General features: G+C 38.3%; 1 protein-coding gene across 2 annotated transcripts in view; it reads left to right on the top strand.

The window, feature by feature from the left end:
- Positions 1–21,341, top strand: part of aplp1 (amyloid beta (A4) precursor-like protein 1) — a 66,900-nt gene that overhangs the window by 30,915 nt on the left and 14,644 nt on the right. For both annotated transcript variants that reach the window (XM_027147638.2, XM_027147637.2), the window contains exons 2-3: positions 12,863–13,048; positions 19,866–19,995. In XM_027147638.2, the coding sequence (XP_027003439.1) occupies positions 12,863–13,048; positions 19,866–19,995 (316 nt within the window). The remainder of the gene's footprint in view (positions 1–12,862; positions 13,049–19,865; positions 19,996–21,341) is intronic.

Raw genomic sequence — 21,341 nt, 5'->3', positions numbered from 1 at the left:
ATTTTCTACCGCTTATCCGAACTACTCGACTTCTCAGGGGTCATCAAGGCAGGATACACCCTGGACGGAGTGCCAACCCATCACAGGACACACACAGACTCTCATTCACTCACACACTACGGACAATTTTCCAGAGATGCCAATCAAGACCATGCATGTCTTTGGACCGGGGGAGGAAACCGGAGTACCCGGAGGAAACCCCCGAGGCACGGGGAGAACATGCAAACTCCACACACACAAGGCGGAGGCAGGAATCGAACCCCCAACCCTGGAGGTGTGAGGCGAACGTGCTAACCACTAAGCCACCGTGCCCCCTAAGATATCATTAAGAAGCTATTTTTCCCTACAAGGCTGATTCACTATTCTGTTTTCCTGTACCATTTTGTAATAACTGTTGTGTGTTAAAATCCCAGGAATTAACATCAACAGCTTCAGAAATACTCAAACCAGCCCAACTGACATAAGGCTATGCTATACAGAGCTTTATATCACTATTATCAAAGCACCAACTGAAGGAATAATCATGATGAGTATGGAAATATCATGGAAAATTATGACAAAACCCAAAAAAGATTTTTATTTTTTTTAATTTGTCACTCTTCTCTATGTTAAAAGGAATATATGTATGAACATAGATCTAGACCTGGTAGCACAGCCATATATCATGTTTCTTTATGGGTGTGTGTGTGTGTGTGTAATTACCCATGACATATTGTGCATCTATGAGCTACATGTCAATATAATTCATTTCTAAACACTCAGTGCCTTTTAGCACCACACGTCTTGGCAAAAAGAAAAACCCATAACTTGTGGTGATGAGGGTCATAAGTAAACCACTTTTACCCATAAATGAAGTGAAATAGTATACACAGCATGCACGCTTAGGTGTTGCCGTCTCTTATGGCCTCGAGCAGCTGTCAGTAACAGCAGCAAATGAATTTTTGTCTGGGGTTTTTTTTTTATGTCTGCTTTTCTTTGGGAGAAATGTGTGGATGTGGTCTGTTTTTAGATCGATATATTTTCATTATTCTTAGTACAACGATGCTTTGTCCGACCAGTCAGTGCCGTCTGATGTTATTAGTAATGCCTAGCTAGCTAGAAGGAATGTCATTTTAGTTTCTATATGCAGTGTCATAACGTCTGTCGAACAGTAGTTTAAGGCGCCTTTACTTTTTTACTAGCCTTTATTTACTCCTTAATAAAATTGATTGACTATCTACTCGTTTTATTAACGAGTAAATAATTTAGGGATTGTCAGAAGTACCGAAAGAAGCTAAAATAAGGCCATCCTTAAAAATATTTTGGTTTGCGGTAACAGTAAAAAAAAAAAAAAAAAAAAGTAGGTCGGTAGGTAGGTCTATATTTTTTTTTTCAAGTTTCAATGTAATAAAAAAGTACAATTTTGTTGATGGTGATTACGTAGGTATGACTTTAAACAAATTCGCATATCGTGACGTCACTGACTGGGTCTTCAACCCGTGCCTTCGGGCGCATCATTGCAAACCTTATTTGCAACCGCCAAGTTAAAACGGCGTCGAGCTGTTTTAATGGATTTTTTAGATGTATTATGGCACCCGAACTCGTATGATTTTGAACGGTGACTGTGAACATTTGGTTTACTGCAGCCGTAGCCATCATTACCAAGCGCGAACAGTCGACTCTGACAGTGAATGAGAGAATGAGACGAAGCGAACACACAGGCCATAGTGTGACATCCGTTAACCGATAGTGTAAACATAGATGACTTTTTATTTAAAAGAAAGAACGTAGACTTCGTTTGTATGTAGGCCTAGGCAATTTATATATTTACAATACTTACTAAAATATAATTAATATTATTTTATTGCTTTTGTATTAGTTTAGTATTTAGTATTGTATTAGTAAAAATTGGTCGCTCTTATCGCAAATTTACAACCGGCAAGTCGGTCGGACTTAAAAAAAATAATAATTGAGTCGGTCCTAAATTGACAGGGTCGGTCGGGTTACAGCAAACAAGAATATTTTTAAGGGTGGCATAATGAAGTAATTCGATTTTGCTTATCGCTCATCGTTGCTTATCACCATATTTATCTTAATAATCTTTAATGATGACTAGTTTCCATGTGCACCCCTCCTGGCTATAAAGTAAAGTCCAACAGGTGCTGTTGTGAGTGAGCTGAAGACTCTGTCTCGAATCAACCCATGTGGAGATCATCTGCCATCTGCTGCCCCATCCACCCAGCTGGCTCAGCTAACACGCTAAGATAATGTGTTCTGAGAGCAAGCGGCTGGGCTGCCGCTCCAGAAGTCTCTAGTAAAGCCTCTTCACCTCAGCCTCTTCACCGGTAGCTCACCGAGGGGTTTTTGGTGGCCGGATTTTAAGCAAGCACTAATTATAATGTTCAATTAGCATGTGGTGTGTAATTAACAAACGGTACTATGAGGACTCATCGCCTTGACCCAACCCGAGCTCTGAGCTCTTTTATCTGGTTCTGCTGCAGCTCGAATCTTCTAATCAAGGCCCGGCAGCAAACGAAGCTAAGTGCTGAATAATTAATTAATGTGATTACTATGATGAATGTGGCAATCTCTGCAGCACTAGTAGCCGTTGAGGATGGGGGAGAGTACGCTAGAATGAGAGGGAGGAAATGAAGAGTGCAGATGGGGGAAGGTGGCGGTTAACCGAAAAAAAAATGGGAGAAGAGAAGGAATAAAAGAAGAGAAGAAAATGGATGAAAGAAGTGAAGAGGAGAAAATAGAAGAGGAGAAGGAGAAAAGTAGAAGAGGAGAGGAGATAAAGAGAAGAGAGGAGAAAAAGGATAGAAGAGAGGAGAAAGAGAAGGGAAGAGGAGAGAAGATAAAGAGAGGAGATAAAAAGGAGATGAGAGGAGAAAAAGAAGGGAAGAGGAGAGGAGAGAGAAAAAAGAAGAGGAGAGGAGAAAGAGGAGAGGAGAAAAATAGAAGAGAGGAGAGGAGAAAAAAGGAGAGAAGAGAGGAGAGGAGAAAAAAGGAGAGAGGAGAGGAGAGAAAACACAGTAGATTGAATGAGAGTAAGAAGGGTAAGGGGTTAAGAGAACTGGGCAGCCACCCACTATCAGGCCATCTGTGCTGCAGAAAGCACATACAGGCACTTTTGTGTGCGTGTGTGTGTGTGTGTGTGTGTGTGCGTATGTGTGCGTGTGTGTGTGTGTGTGTGTGTGTGTGTGTGTTTATTCCCAACTATACATACATATGCTGTATTTTTCGCATATACTGTATCTGTAAGAGTGCTGTGTAGAACTGATGCCCTATAGCTTGTATTACTGAACAGTACAGTTTGAACATAATGTATGAGACCATAATGCCACAGAGCTGGTAGCAGAGGTTAAAAATAGCTGAACTCACCCAGATTCATACAGCCAGTAGGGGTTTAAACTCTCAAAGGCAGAACCTTTACTCAAATACTCATATCTCAACAGTGAAACAAGTCTGATTACAACCTACATAACTACACTGACTCCAGCCTTGTATTATCTGTAGGATTGGGTTGTGACACCACTGCACTGAGCTGTCATGAGATGTCTTATGCACATATATTAAGCTTTTTTTTTAAGGTCATTATTATATGACCCTGTTAATCAGACGACGGGTTCGTATCAACGTGCTAGCTATAATGCGTCGTGTTCTTATATGGCGATACTGTTGCTATTTAACGAAGAAAATATTCTAATCATTGATGTCATGGAGCTTCCTGGAAGGGGGGGCGTTTAATTGGCATTAAAGGAAGGAGTCACCAGCGTCAGGGCTTTGTACCTGTGAGGAAGTTTTCCAGCATAAGAAAGCCTTTTAGGAGAATTTTGTTCTTTATTATTATTATTATTATTATTATTATTATTATTATTATTATTATTATTATTATTGACTTCAAGAGAGAAATAAGAGAGACTGATGTGGAAATTTTACGTTACTTAAATGGAAGTTCTAATAGGAACCATAAATATGGGATATGTCTTGTATATATTACACATTAAATCTAACTGATTAAATGTAAGAGTTCTCATTCTTTAATACCAAACTCATTTTTTTATTTTAGTTATTATAATAATTTTATTTATTTATTTATTTATTTTACTGATTTTTGTCTGCTCACACACCACACACACATCACCGACTATTTTCCTATAACTACATTCCCCAGAGTATTTTAGTCCTTAGTCATAATACCTTCAATGGAGTTTCTTCGTAGATCAAAAATACTGACCAAAATCAGTGTAAGTTTAAATTCCAGCAGGTTGTTTTGGTTTATATACGGGCCACGAGGATAAGCAGAATTGGGTATGAAGTGCTGACGTAGCTAACTTTGACATTGACAACTGTTTTTTTTTCTTTCTTCTCTCAAATAACGAAGTGTTTTACCGTTTAACACGTCGACAGCGGCCGTCTCGAATGACACACGGTCCATGAGATCATCTTAGAAGCTTGTGTCCAAATGGAGATGAGTGCATGTGAAGAAACATAGACCTGTACATGGACACATACATACACACTGTGTATTTACTGCAGGGCATCCTGATTAAAATGGGCCGGATCGGTTAAAAGATTTGTGACACATGACAGAATAACGTCAGCCCCCTTTTCCACACCAGCTTAGTCGGCAGGGATTCGCGATTACGTCACCGTTGAGCATGAGGTCATCCTGTTTGATAGAAACAGAGAGAAGAGAGGGTGAGTTCAAGTGCTGAATGCTTAATGAAGCAGAACTCGACAAGGCCAGGCAGTGACAGTAACACACTGGCTGTGGTACAGTGATCATTTCCAGCTTTTTTTTATTCGCAGAGATTTATTGTATGTCTGTGTTGTGTAGTTCAGCGAGTTTAACAACGAGCGAAGAAGTGTGATAGTGAGAAATAATGAGTGCTATTTGTAGTGCTGTTTGATTAATGACATGTCATCATTACTGATCAAGCTGAACTGCAGTGTATTAAGTCTGGCTATCTTTTTTTTTTTCACTTAATTATCCTTTAATCCTATTTTTTTTTAAGGATAAAAAAATAGTGGTATAAAAGTTGAGCTTTCTCAGATTGTGTTGGATGATTATTTATTTGTTTATTGTTTATTTTATTTACTAACTTAAAGGTATAAATGATTATAAGAACAGCATGTACCGTGCTGTACGTTTGCCTTTTATTGTGCTGTCATTTTTTTTACGAGGCTCGTGTAGTGACGGCTGTTGAACTACAACTACTTCGTTTGCATAAACAGTTCACCGGATTGACATCGAGAGCGTGATTAAATCCCCATTGCAACTAATATAAAGTACATTTGCTTTTCGATTAATGCATTTAGCTTGATATTGGATTAGTATTCTAAGATAAATGTGATGTGAAATATTTCAGTCTGACGCTCTGTTCTTTTTGCTGTGTTTAGTGCACCAGAGACGTGTGTAATGTACACTAGAGTATTTGTGTATCATGGACTATCTTTTTGTCAGCATAAATATATTTTTCAGTGTGTTAAAGGACCTTATCCTTAAGCATGCTTCTGTAAATATTACTGAACAACTAATGTAACTGACAGTTTTCTAACAAAATCTCTTTTGTTACTCTGTTCTGGAACAGCTACACTGGCTTCCCGTTATTTTTCGTATTAAGTATAAAATTCTTCTTCTAACATTTAAAGCTATCCACAATCTTGCACCTTCATATCTTCTTGATCTTCTTCATACTCCAAAACCAACTCGCACTCTTAGATCTTCTTCTTCTTCTTCCACTCTTTTCATTGTTCCCTCTGTCCATCTTGTAACTATGGGGAATAGAGCTTTCAGTTACTCTGCAGCTCAGCTCTGGAACTCACTTCCATCTGAACTCTGTAATATCGATTCTCTTTCATTATTTAAATCTCAGCTTAAAACTCATCTGTTTTAGTATTATTATTATTATTATTATTATTATTATTATTATTATTATTATTATTATTATTATTATTGTTACTATCTAAGACTTCTGTTTCTCTTCTAGTGTGTTTGATATGAAGTGTAAAGGATTTGAGCTGAAATGGAATATGTTCTGCCTCTTAATGGACTGAATTATTGGCAGTGTTGTTTTTCAGCATATTGGAGTGTGTGTGTGTGTGTGTGTGTGTGTGTGTGTGTGTGTGTGTGTGTGTGTGTGTGTGTGTGTGTGTGTGTGTTTGTGTTGTGTGTGTTGTGTGTGCATCTTTTCGATGCAGTAGTTGGTAGGGATACAACAAGTTCTAGCTGTCAAATTAAGTAACTTTTCTTGGGAACAGAACAGGACAAGGGTGGGTGGACAGATTGCTGAGTATCTCACTCAGTTTTCCCCTCTCTCTCTCTCTCTCTCTCTCTCTCTCTCTCTCTCTCTCTCGCTCTCTCTCGCTCTCTTTTCAGTCTGTGTGAGGAATAAAAGATCACAACGTCCAAACATGTAGGGACAGCTCAAAAGCCTACACTCATTAATTTTAGAAGCATTTATGTAACCAGACACTTAAAGGGAAAAACAAATCTTTTTTTTTTTCTATACAGATTAAAGCATCAAAAATTCTAAAAAAGGAAAAAATACCAGTGACATCTAACCAGTAATTTTCCCCTTGATTTTCCATCTTGGGGAAATGTAGTTGCTGTGCTTAGAAGATCTTGTCAGCATAAGTATTCTTTTGGAGCAGCACAAAACATGCTAACATATTACTAGCAAGCTAGCAAAAATGCTGACTAAAAGCTGTTTGTAAACAGAAGCAGTAACTAGATCACACACGTAGGTTTTTTTTCCCCCTAAATAAATATTTGTACATGAAAGCTGAAATAATGTCCCTCTGCTAGTTAGTGTAGTGGAAATTTGAAATATCATGAATGTTTTTATATAATGTTATGTGCTTTTACAGTATTCTGTGTGAAAGACTAGGGAGAAAGAACAAGAGGTTCTTATTCCAACTGTTATGGGAACTTTAGGGGAGTTTGTGTGTGTTTTCGATAAGAACTGAAAATGGAATGTGGCCTTGTGGAGGTGATAACTCAAAGGGATGCATCTTCAGTAAACAGGGAGGGTGCATGAAGAGACACACACACACACATACACACACATACGCACACACACACAGCTGGGGTACAAAAGGAAGAGCTGAAACATTAGTTTTTGCCGCTTCCCTGTGTAGATTCGCACTGTATGGAAGACGCCTTTTGCTGCAGCAAAATAAAATTCTTTCTTTACTTCTTTGCTTTTACTACCACCTCTGAGTCTGAGTGTATTTTATACATCTAGATCAAAACTGCCAACACATTAGCAAACCAGCTAACTAATCTAGCAATTTAGCATGCTAGGTGATTTTAACGCAGGATAGTTATTAATCTGTTAGTAAATATCGGTCATTCGAAGAGAAGGCTTACAAACTGCAACAAAAGTTTGTTACAAAAGACAGAAAATTGAATTCGTCCGTATTTTTTACAACTGCATATCGGTAATTAATTTGATGGCGATACACATTTCAGAGTGGTGAGGCGAAGATGATGTAGCCACCATACAAAGCGAAGCTGACCTCGGTAGAGCTTTCTGTCTTTAAACTTTCAATAATTTACCTGATGTCCTTTTCCATAGTCAGTGATCATTTAAAATGGATAACCGAATATAATTGTTTTTGATCCGAATGACATAAACCAGACCAACAATTATACTGGACAACTAAATAAATGATTAATGTAGCTATCCAGGAACATAAACGTATAGTAATATTTTTAATATGTTGCTAACTCATTGTTAATTACACTCGTTGCTATGATCGTTGACTCAGAATAGGCAGAAGTATGTATCAAAGCTAAAACGATCATCTTGAAGACAGGATTTGTTTATATACAAAATTTGTATAGTATTTGTTTAGTCAAATTATGTAATTTAAGGAAAGTTTGTGATTTAACCATGCAGTTTGCATATTGTAAACACCTCAAGTGCAATCATCTGTTTACAGCCATGAGGCAGCCATGAAGATTAAGCTCTAGAGGCTGGCTGATAAACAACAAAAACTTAGGGCTAGTTTCGATATTATGAAATACCGAGTCAGTGGGCTTCATTTTTAATATGAGGATCCATCCTGAATTAAATGCACACCAGACAAGAGCTTTCGTTGTCTTCCTAAACGCGACAGACGACAATACATTTGATTGCAGCTCCACTAAAAAGTGTAAACAATGATTATAGAGAGAAAAACAGATTCTGTCTTGTATCAGTCACTGTGTGTGTGTGTGTGTGTGTGTGTGTGTTGTAGGATAATAGCCTGCAAACATTGAGAAACTAAATAAATAAGGAATAAAACACAATGAGGTTACGACGAATGGAAAACGATCATGGAAAATAATCAACAGCTTGGTTGAGTAGCCGAATGATTTACCAGCACTAAACAACATGTTGTGTGTTTGTGTTGAGTTACATTTTTGTTACTGCCTGAAACAAATAAGAAAAAGATATTGGAGATATGACACTGAATAGGTGTCCTGAAGTTGCTACTATAGCAACGATATTGTTTTAGATGGCATGCATTAATTTAAACCTTGCACATTCCTGTCAATCAGAGTTACACAATCAACAGAGCTGTGGGGAAAAAGTGAAAATAATATGTATTTTGTCCTTGACTGATGTAATAAAGTGACCTGACCTATGGCTAAGTACGGTGACCCATACTCCGAATTCGTTCTCTGCATTTGACCCATCCAAAGTGCACACACACACAGCAGTGAACACACACACACACACCGTGAACACACATGAGACTTGATTTGAAACATCACATCACAGTTGATTTGACTGTGTGTGTGTGTGTGTGTGTGTGTGTGTGTGTGTGTTTACTGTTGCATGTGTGTGCATGTGTTCATTAAGGCAGACCTCAGGGCTGATGTAGCAATCAATAACAGGAGCGCTGTCATAAAGCAGCAGGTCTAAGTATTGAAGCACTCGGTGTGTGTGTGTGTGTGTGTGTGTGTGTGTGTGTACACATGCATGAGGATGGGTACTCTGGATCAGAGGATGAACAGAGCAGCATGTTATCTTCTCAAATGTCCGGAAGTCAGTTCTGTGGCATTGACTTTCCTTCTGCATAAAAAAGAAAAGGAGGGGGGAGAAAGAAGCCATCCATTTAGCCATTAGCTGAGCAACCAGATACGCTTGATTAGCCAGAGTAGCATGCCGTTATCTTGGCTCTCCAGAGATCACAGAAGCACATTATCCAAAACAAACCAATCCTTATGCATTCAAGGCCTTCGGGTTATTAACATATTAGCATCATTGACGTGGTGAACAAATGATTTTTCTGTGCAGCTGAGTGTTTGTCTTTCTTCAAATCAGTGTGTGCATTATAGTCTGATGTATATGAATATCATCAACATTTATAGTAAAGAACCTGTAATACTTATAGTTAATGTATAGGTATTCGGTTACAATAAGTTTTTATTAGTCCTTTATGCTACATGTGTGGTGATTTGGGAAAACCTTTTACATTCTCTAGCATGTAGCATACAGTAATTATGGGGGAGATAAAAAAAAAAAACAACAACAAATTTTCCTGAACTGAAGTATGTACAATTATCTCAAATTAAAATTGTATTTGTCACAAAGTCATAAACGGAGAATGTAGTGGAATGCTCTATCTACTGGCCTTGCCAAAAAAAATCAATTAGAATTAAATAGAGTAGAAATATACTAAAAATAGACTTTCAATACAATTTCAGTAAAAATAGAATTTATCATACATGTGGGAATAGGAAGAATATTTTTTCCTCAAAAAAAAAAAAAAACAACATATATATTGTTTGCATGTTCTCCCCGTGCCTCGGGGGTTTCCTCCAGGTACACCGGTTTCCTCCCCCGGTCCAAAGACATGCATGGTATGTTGATTGACATCTCTGGAAAATTGCCCGTAGTGTGTGAGTGAATGAGAGTGTGTGTGTGTGTGCCCTGTGATGGGTTGGCACTCCGTCCAGGGTGTATCCTGCCTTGATGCCCGATGACGCCTGAAAATGAATGAATGAATATATATTATAGAATATTAGAAAGTACTCTAATAATAAACATAAAAACCCAACCAGAAGCAAGTATTTATTTATTTTTTTTTATGTCCATGCCTAAATATGTATCTGAAACGAATCAGGATCGTGAGTAAATGCCTTCTGTAGTTGACCTTTTGCAGATGTAATTCACTTTGCTCTGAGTGTATCACCGGTCAGTTATGATTCAGCTCTAATAATCCGGCTGTGTTTTACATGCGCTCTGCAGAGTAGAGAGTAAAGAGCTATGTTAGGACATGCCTTTAATTTACAGATAGAAGATAAGCTTAATACCTTTAGAGAATTCCTAGCTGGATCTTTTTGTTCATTCAGACAGCATTGCATCATGGGAAAGGATCCAATACAAACACTGACTCATCAGAAACAATAATCTTCAAGGGGATTTGTGGATTTTTACCTGTCAGAATTCAACTCGAGCCGCACAGACTTCTTTTAGTTTTTTTTAGATGCTTTTTATATGCACGCACGCACACACACACACACACACACACACACACACACACACACACACACACACACACACACACACACACACAGAGGTTCCATAATAATTTCACATAGATGCAATATTTCCCTCTCCACGTTTAATCTAGCAGGCCTAATAATGCTTTTGTCCATTATTCTTAGCTCCCTGCTAATGTGTTTTTCCTCCAGGCCTCATCCACTTTACAATATATTTACACCCTGTGATTTATATATTTATTTTTCTCATACATTTTAATTAGAACTTCAGATGTTTTCACAGGCAGTGACTGAAAATTCCCTTTAATCCCTTAATCATGCATCATTTTTTTTATCCTCTTTTCTCCTGTGAGCATCTTCTTTTTCATTGGTGACTTGAATGAAATGTGTTTGCTGTGTCAGTTCCTCTTTCTAGCATTAAAGATTAAAGTGCTGTGGGGTTTCACTCCCAGTCATGTTTTTAGCCTGCATGAATAAAGATTGCACTAAACACATAGAATAATGTGACTTCTAATGTTGCCTCTAGCAAAAAAAAATAACTTGCAAAATACAGTTAAAAACCAAATCCACAAACCAGTCAACACGACACACAGTCACGTCCAGATTGCTAAATTAAACTAGTCAAGAATTTACAACTTGCAAAGTCAAACTAGCCAGTCAACCAGATAACCAGCTGATTTTAACTAGTTAACCCCAGACAACTTGCCAAAGCCAAATTACCATTCAACCCCAGATAGCCAGAAAAGTCCAGTTATACAACCAATTCTAATTCTGAGCCAGATTACCAGGTCCAAGATACTCATCAGCACCAGATAATCTGCCAAATCTACTTCACCAATCAACACCAGGTAACCTGCCAAATCCATACTAGTAGGTAAACATGCCTTGTAGCTCAGTACCAGATAACCTTCCAAACGCTAATATCCAACTACCTAATCAATCAACTCTTGATAACCTGTCAAATTCAGGTACTCCACCAAACCCAAATAACCATTTAAACCCCAGTTAACCCACCAAATCCAGGTAACAATCCAAACCCAAATGACTAAATAACCCCAAATAATCAGCAATATCTAATTAACCAGTCAACTTCAGATACCCTGATATTATCAAATTTAGAAAACTAAGTAAACCCATTTCATCAAGCAAGGCCAACCAAATAAAACCATGTGACCAAACGAAACACGTGACCTGTTAAATCGACATAATTAAACCACGGCCATTGAACCACATGTTCCGCACATAATCAAACCTAAATAACCATGAGAATCCAGCTCATCACTCCATCCTAAAACTTCAGCCAAACCCAGCTGGCCAATCAGACTAACCCAGCTAAACAGTTCATCAAAAAAATCCACCTCACAAGTAAACCCATCAGACCAAACAAATCAGTCAAGCTCAGCCAATCAATCTACCGCACACTTTTGGTTTTCACTGCTCCCTTTCTCTGGATCCCTTCTGTGATGTTGAAGTACCTAAGTGGCCTAACAGTCGATGAGCTTGTATTAACACCTGACTATAGCTCTGGATTACTGCTCACTCCAGCTGTATGATGGTCCCATGGGCCCTCGCCCAGGAAAAAGAAACACATCCCAGATCGATACCAGCATTCTACAGCCAATATTGGGGTCGAGTCTGAGAAAGAAAACGATTTCAAAAAAGGACAAGAAAGGGACAAATGAGACAATCCCAAAGAGAGAAAATGGGGAACTAGAAGGAATAGGAGATAAACAGAACAAGTCACTCTATCATAAGATTAGATTTTAGAGGAAACACTATCATTTTAGGTTAAGGACCAGAATTAAATGAAGACGGTTCCTCAGCTAATTTTTGAATCTTTTACTGCAACCATAAAACAATTTTAGAGGTTTTGGTAAATTATCTCAGCTCAATAATCAGTCCACATTCTTTGAGGTCTAAAGCTGTATCTTGGGAGAAGGGCGTGTGTGGAATAAAGATACAAGAGGAAATAGGCAGTGATTAAGGAGTAAAGATAGAACAAGAGGAAATTGACCAAATTACGGAAGCCTTGTTGAGTGATTAGCACTGTGATTCCTAGCTTTGGTCGTGAAAATCCCCTAGAATGCATGGAGACATGGGTGTATTTAAGGAAAGATAACAGAGAAGGGGTTCAAAGGCTAAGACCGGAAATGAAAACCAGTGAATCAAAATGTGTTGGAACTTTAAAAGCTACTGCCTTGTTATTCAAGTCATTTTGAATATTTGTTGGTTTGTGGTACAAGGTTTAAAGGATGAACCCAGATAATTACAATAAACTGTATTACTTTTAGGGCTGTAAGATTAAATTTGTTGCATATGCTCACTTCCGAATATTCAGACACTCATAATGATAAATGTATTTGTGTCTCTCTCTGTAAGGGTTTGGCTATGACTGAGGTCAATGGACCAGTTGGAGGCCCCCTGGTGGTGGAGCCTCAGATTGCCATGTTTTGCGGACGTCAGCTTCTGCACATGAACACTGCGACAGGTCAATGGGAGCCAGACCCACAGGGTCGTCAAGGCTGCTTCACCCAGACCAGCAAGATCCTGTCCTACTGTCAAGAGGTACAGTCATGCACACCATCTTTAATCATTATTGGCTCTTTTAAATAATGGGATGCATTAGTTTACATGCTACTCCACTTTTTTTGTTGATGATGTTTACCCTTACAATTGCTAAGGTTTGTTTAAGTATTTAGTCAAACCTTTAAAAATGAAATGAATATAAAACCAAGTAAATATTCCCACCCCTCCTGACCAGTCAGATCTCAGCTCAGCTACAGCAAATTTGACAAACCTGAAGAATTCAGTCAGACACAGCTAATCAATCACAACAATTGATAATAATTGCTGCTTGACAAAATATCCGGTGGATATTTTTGTAACCTACACATTGCTATAATGTTATTGAAGGATGTTTAGTTATAAAATTGGTGTAATCTAGCTACTAATCAAAAACATATTAATTCCCAACAAATGACAAGCTAAATGATGAACAGTTGATCAAAGCCAGCTAAACAGAAATGATCTGTCAAAATCAGCTGATCAGTTGGAGGTTGAAGGGTTTCACCAGGATGCCATCCAATGTTTTTTTGCAACATACAGTACTTAAAGGTAGGGTCTCAGATTTTTGAAAGCCAATGTTGACATTTTAAATCACCAAAACAAACATGTCCCTAACCCAAATGGGTCCCACCCCTGTATTGATAGCTCCGCCCCCACACATACATACGCAACCCAGGCAACTGATGGAAAGAAACGTGTCTTTATCATAGCTGAAGGGAAGAACAATACGATTGCAGATAAACAAACAAGCAGAAATGACACACAAGCATAATCATGTAAAGGACAAAGGCATATATTAGTTCTGTGTAACAAAGCAAAACCAGCGTTACTCACCTATCGAGAAGGAAAAAAGCGCCTCGGCGTCTTAAGTAAAGTCGGCCACATATTCACAAGTTCGGAGTTTCCCGAGTCAATAACTCCTGAGCTAAACGTTGTTACTACACAAAACGCGGTTGTAGCTGCCTCTCTACATTACTACGATAGAAAAGAGGTGTTATTTGTGTAGTAACAGCGTTTAGCTCAGGGGTTATTGACTCGGGAAACTCCAATCTGTGAATATGTGGCCAACTTCCTGCTCCTTCAGTTCTCTCCAGCGCTGGAAAGCTGATCCTATATTAACACGTCCTACTTCTTGCCTTATTGTAAGCCTTTCTTCGCTTTCTTTCTTAGTTTTTATCCTCCATGTCAATGTTAAAACCACTTTCTGCTAATGTCACACATGCGCACTGAACACTCTCTCCGCCGCATATTGACAAGCCCCGTGCCTTTCTGCTCATTGGCTACTTGTTTGTTTTGATTTTTGTTTACTTTTCGGCCCGACTCAGCTTTCTGAAGCATTTCTCAAAAATCTGAGACCCTACCTTTAAAATGAAGTATAGATATCCGAGTCAATCAAACCCTTAAACCAGTAAAGACCCAAAATAATTAATTAACTACCCATTTAAACCCAATTTAACCAAATCCTAGTTATTCATGCCAACCTACTCAAGAAAATCACAGTTAGTCAAGCAAAACTAGCAAAGAGGTCCCATGTTTCTCATCACACTAATTTGGCTAATTTAAATGCACCATTAAGCCCAGCTTACCAATCCACTTCTAGTCAATAATACCCAGCTACCATGTGGAATACCACTTAACCATGTGTACCCTTAATAAACCCAGTAAACCAGTCAAATCTCAGCTAGTCAATACATCCTGGCTAATCAGTTAAATGGCAGTTTATCAGTCAAATTTCTCATCATTTTATTTGCAAAAAATTTGCTTTGCGTTGCAGGATGCCTCATTTCTTCAGTGTTTCAGTCTGGTGCAAATAAGCGATGGTGAATTAGATGTGCAATAAAATGATGATGATTTTCACCATCAATCAGCAGAAGGGGTTTATTTTCAGCTTGCCCCTTAGGGGAGGAATCTTGCGTAGCCACAATAGATTCTCTCTTATAAGAAGATTTGTGTTCTGACTTGATTTCATAGAGTGGAAAGATGATGCTTGGTTGTTGTGTTTTTTTTTTTTCTTGCTGGACATCTCTGTGGAATGTGCACATTGTAAAACTCTGGTGCATCTGGGGCATTGTTGCTATATCATTTAAACAAAATGAGAATAATATTGGTACTAGGTTTTTGTTTAAACCTGTGTTATTACTATAGACCAAATACAAGGGATAATATTAGATTTGTCTCTGGCAGTAGCAGCAATCTAGAAGCATAATTTGATAACAGCAGTGTTGTTTATTTCTACATTTATACAGTGTGGTACATTTTATGGAAAGGGGCACAGAAGCCTTTATTATCGCCACATATACATTACAGCACAGTGGAATTCTTTTCTTCACATACCCCAACTGAGGAGGTTGGGGTCAGAGTGCAGGGGCAGCTATGATACAGCGCCCCTGGAGCAGGTAGGGTTGCGGGCCTTGCTCAAGGGCCCAGCAGTGGCAGCTTGGCAGTGCTGGGCCTTGAACCCCGATCCTCCGATCAACAACCCAGAGCCTTAACCAGTTGAGCCAAAAAATAAATGTATACAAAAGCGACGTTCCTTTTATTATACCGTATACCCAGGATTAACACCTTGTATTAAAGAAAGAGGTTCAAATGAAAATGAAACGTATTTTGATATAAAAGTAAGGGGTGTTAAATCTTGTAGCCACATCAGCCTTAATACAGCTGTACACCGCTGATGTGAGTCATATACTTAAATATTAATATTTTAATACACTTTTACACATATCTATTCATTTTACATGCTTTAAGTATTTTAATATCTTTTTATCTTTTATCTTTATTTTTTATTTTAAGTGCATATGAAGCCATATGAGTTATTAAACATGACATATGCTCTTTTTTTTGTGCACTACAGGCGCTCTTTCTCTTGAGCATTTCTTTATTGTAACATTTCATCTTCAGGCACCATTACATAGCCCAAATTATTAACCAATGTCTGATGCTGGCCATGTCTGGTGCTGGCACACTACACCAAACTGTACACACACGGTTGGCATAAGCACTCATCCCACTGAGACCTATCACATTATAGACTTAATGAAGTGGTGAAGCCAAAGAATATGTCATTTCCTTGCTGGACACTGTAGCAGGCTGCACACCAGCCGAGGGCTTTTGCAAAGCCAGACTGTGCTTTCGGCAGAATAATCCCTCACCATATGCCTGCACACTGAGGGAATTTCTCATGGCTCTCTTTTGTATTCTTAATACAAATAGAGCTTATAATAAAGTTAAATTTAGTTTCATCTCAGTGGAGCATACTATAGTGCTGTTTTCTTTCTTTTTTTTTAAGTGAGAGAGAAAAAAACAGAACCAATCTGTACCAAGAAACATTACCACAAACTGTTGCTAGTCAATCGAGCTTTAATAGATAAGCCATCAACCATCAACCATATCAGACCCAGCTAATCAATCACAAATCTCTATAGTCAACAACAATTTTAATTGACAGTGAATTGATGTCATTGAAAGATGTAGTTTATCTATCAATCTAAAAATGTAGCTTAACAATTCCTACTAATGACAAGTTAAATGGTTGTTAAAAGCCAGCTAAACAACCCAACCCAAGTGAACTAGCCGATCATAACAAACTTTACCAAAATGCCATGCGATGTTTTTTTTTCTCATTACACTTAAATGATGTTTAGATACTTAAATCATCAATGAACTACCCTTTAGCAATGAACCCAATTTAACAAGCAGATTCTAGTTATTTATTCAAACTAGCTAAACAATCAAACCCCAGCTACTCAAGTAAACCCAAGCTAGTCAACTGAACCTAAGCTAACATCCTGCTGCACAGAATTACACTTTCATGTATCAGTCAATCCCAGAGTACTAGTCAACCTGCTATGTACAGTAGTCACTCAAAAAAAAACTCACTACTAAACCCAGCTAGAAAATACCAAGTAATCAACTATCGAAGCTAGATAACATAGTTAGCCAATCTGTGAGTACCATAGTGTGTCAAATGTATGCTTGCTCTAACATTTCTCACAAAGTTTCCACACTAGATACATGTTTAAAGTGTATTGTTGTTCAATAATAAGTTAAAAATGACAAAAAAAAACATTGTTCAGTTTAAATAAAAATAAAAAAATAATTCTTTAAATTAATCTAATTAATAAAATATTATATCGTTATACAAATATCATCGCCCAATCGCTCATTATTTTCCAGTATCATATCCTGCCATGTTGTTCTATATTTTCTATGCAAAAACTCTAACAACCTTGAACTAACAGGTCCAAGGAGACCACATAGTGAGAGCTGGAACTGCAAGTGCGTATTTTTTTCAAGAGGAAGAGTCTTAGCAGGCAGGATAATGTGTGTATGTGTGTATGTATATGTGTGTGTGTGTGTGTGTGTGTGTGTGTGTGTGTGTGTGTGTGTGTATATATATATATATATATATATATATATATATATATATATATATATATATATATATATATATAAGTCTGTCTGTATATATATATATATATATATCTATATATATATATATATATAATGTGTGTGTGTGTCAAACTTGGAAAGATGGTGTTCGCATCAGCAATGAGGACCAGTGGTTGACATAGAGAGATGGACAATTTGTAGCTGATTTGTAGAATGTCCAAAACGTACAGCCACAAGAATAACCATAGAATAAAATGAGCACCTTTTATAACCTAGTCTTAACAAAAACAACAGTATATAGTGCTTCACAATGCGGTAATTTATAGCTTTGAAATTGTGCACTTTTGGTGTTAATGTCCACTGTACGAGTATCTTGGACGCCATTGCAAAGATGGGATAAAAAATGAGTAAACTTTTCACCGTATATCATACAGTTAATATCGATAGCCATCTTGTAGAAATCATTAGATCCAATGATTGCTTTGCATGATTGTATTTTACAGGAGCAGCTGGAATGTATGTAATTTCATGGTCACCTCAATAACCTTGCCAGTAGATTCAAAAGGTGTGTGGGGGAAAAGACTGTCCGTACTCCTTAGGTCCTGATATTAATATACTATTATATATGGGTTTCCCATGTATAACCCTATATATGGTTGAAATGAGGGGGGTCAAGGTGGCTTAGTGGTTAGCACGTTTGCCTCACACCTCGGGGTCGGAGTTCGATTCCCGCCTCCGCCTTGTGTGTGTGGAGTTTGCATGTTCTCCCCGTGCCTCGGGGGTTTCCTCCGGGTACTCCGGTTTCCTCCCCCGGTCCAAAGACATGCATGGTAGGTTGATTGGCATCTCTGAAAAATTGTCCGTAGTGTGTGAGTGAATGAGAGTGTGTGTGTGCCCTGCGATGGGTTGGCACTCCATCCAGTTTGTATCCTGCCTCGATGCCCGATGACGCCTGAGATAGGCACAGGCTCCCCGTGACCCGAGGTAGTTCGGATAAGCGGTAGAAAATGAGTGAGTGAGTGAGAGTGAGTGGTTGAAATGACAATAAAAGCTTCTTGACTTCCTGGCTTGGTGTTCTGGACAACACCAATGTATTTCCTGAAGAAGCAAGCTCCTCCCATTAGCTGCTTCTTCTTGACCATGTCTACTTTTTTCCTCTCCCCCAATCTCAATCAATATCAATGTGTATAAAAGCAGTGAAGTAAAAATGTTTCTAATAACGAAACACTGTATATACAAGAGTGCTTAGATTGTCATTCTGAGAGCTGCAGAGGTCGTATATAAAGCATCTTTAAAAAGGGTATAGCATGTCCTGCTGGCTGAAGCATATTAAAATGCATGATGTGAGTGCAACAGTGCAGTGTAAGCTTGTGTGTATTCCCAGCTGAGCTGAGAGCAGGAGTGCTTATCACTCCCGTTTTAGCGCTTTCCTTCATTAATGTGGAAAGAGATCCGCATTTTATCTGCAAAACACGTTGTGACTAATTCAGCTACTCCATAGGCAATAGGATAACAAACTGCAATAAAATGACACTACACCCTTTGTTCGGATGGGTTATATTTATTATGTGTATGCCAATATTCCAGATTAATGGCCTACTGTATTATTGCAGTATTCATGATTATAGCAGTCAGTTATTTTGTGCTGTTGACATTTCCCAATATTGCAAGGACCTTTATTTGGGATTTGCAGTTTCGACTGATTGTAATTCAAGTATAATTCTGTCTATTCAGAAACTTTTGCTAGAAATTGAACAACAGATCTGACGAAGATGTTAATACGTATTGTTTGTGGTATTTGTTTTAGCGTTCTAAGCTTCATTTATTCCAGGATGTTCTCAGCATTCGTGTTTCCTACCTGTTTAGCATAATACTATTGGATAAATAAAATACTATACTTTATGATCTGTCCCAATGTATTTCTGGCACCTCGTCAACAATATCATGAGAGCAAATTAAGTAACATGGAATTGTCTTCAAATGTAGTAATACGGTATTTTCACATGGACATTCTCTACTACTATTGCTATAGCACAAAAGCAGCAGCCTTATCTCAGGATTAATATGCTTCCATGGCAAATGCTACACCTTTCAACAAGGTTCTTACTAGGATTTAATGGTTTAATATAAGGTACTCGACTCTAAGTTTAAATTCATGACTTGATATTAAGATAATAGAAAGGATTAGGACTGCACTAAATAATTAAAAGGCAAGCCATATTTCACTGCACATAAAGTAGAAGCACATCAGCAAGAGGAGAAGCATTTGGATTCTTTATTGCTCCTACCCTTTTTTCTCCTTTATTCTACCCTTTTTTAATCACCCCTCTCTCTAATCTGTGCATTCCTAGTCGATATTTCATATCTCCGGTATCTTGCTATATCAGTCCTGGACCTGACCTGTCTATGTGTCTGCGTGTTTTAGATGTACCCAGGTTTGCAGATTTCCCATGTTGAAGAAGCTTCCACTCCTATTACCATCCCAGCATGGTGTAAGAAGGGATGGGGACATTGCCAGACTCGACCTTTTATTGTCGTCCCTTTCCGCTGTTTGGGTAAGTCCTAATTCAGGCATTACCGCTATTGCACCTTGAGCAAACCATCCCAAGCCACACCATCCATAATTAATTACACCATCTTCAGACAACTCTGCATTTGTCAACCCCAAACTGTTGGACTTAAGTTACTCCATCTTTATTCGGCCCACCCCAGTTAATTTATTGCAATACATTACAGCTCTCCTCAGTTTACACTAATAACTCCACAAACATTGTGCACTCTAACCTGTAGAGACACTAGCTCTATTCCTTTTAACTCGTAGCCATTCCAGTGCTAGTCATTTAACATCTATCCAGTCATTAGCATAGCCATTCTGTATCTATTTCTTCCATCTCAAGTCACTCCACATCTAACCACTCTATAATCCGCTTCATATTATAGACCTTCCATACCTTACTACTCATAATGAGTCCAACCCTGGTAGGTTTTAGCCAAACCGTTTCAAGGTACTTCGTTTATTCCCATTCCAATCCTAGACATTACTATAGCCACTTGCTCCAAGTCAAATCACTTGATAACTAGCTTCTCCAAACTTAGCCACTAAACCAAGTCACTGTATGCTACAGTCATTTCAGCCCATATACAATTCTCCATCCATAGTCATTTCAGACACAGTCAGTGAGTAGACACTCCAGTCTGCAGCAACTCCAACCCTAATCCAATTTGCCACAAGCTACTCCAATATGTTAAACTCTTGCCCACACTCCACACCAGCAATCCTAGTCATTATACTCTAAGCCATACCAGTCCAACATTTAGCCACTTCATACTTTCCTGTTCCAAGCCAATGAATTACACTAACCCTAGTTCGGCTTACACCAGCATTTGAATGCTCTAATGCCCCCTTTTCACTGAGGCAGTTTGAGTGCTGGTTCGGAGCCAGAGCATAATTCAGACAGCCAAAGAACCGGCTCTGAACCAGGAAAAGTGGTTCTTAAGTAGCACCAAAACGTTGCTGGTTTAGACTTAAGAACCGCTTGTGTCAGGAGCTGGGGGCGGGGCTACTGTTAGCGCATTTGATAATGTACCTTAAGTATACTAATGTTTAATACACATTTACTTTACTGCAATATGGTCAATTATCAGCACACACGATAGTAGGTAGCTACATGCTAAGGCTAACTTTTTTCTGTGTTAATGATAAAATAATGTTATGTACTTTCTCAATTACAACCTCCATTTATACAAATTACATGAAGCTGCACGTACACGTTGGATTCTCCTGCTTTGGATGCCATTGTGGGTTCACAAATCCATGATCATTAACAGTAAAGCAACATCTGCCATTGTTGATGTGTTTGCCGCTGCTGTGCTAAAGTCGCTGTGTAACGTGACACGTATA

Source organism: Tachysurus fulvidraco, chromosome 11 (assembly GCF_022655615.1).
Source record: "Tachysurus fulvidraco isolate hzauxx_2018 chromosome 11, HZAU_PFXX_2.0, whole genome shotgun sequence".
In the NCBI taxonomy this organism is placed as follows: Eukaryota; Metazoa; Chordata; class Actinopteri; order Siluriformes; family Bagridae; genus Tachysurus; species Tachysurus fulvidraco.
This window is presented reverse-complemented; position numbering and strand designations above follow the sequence as displayed.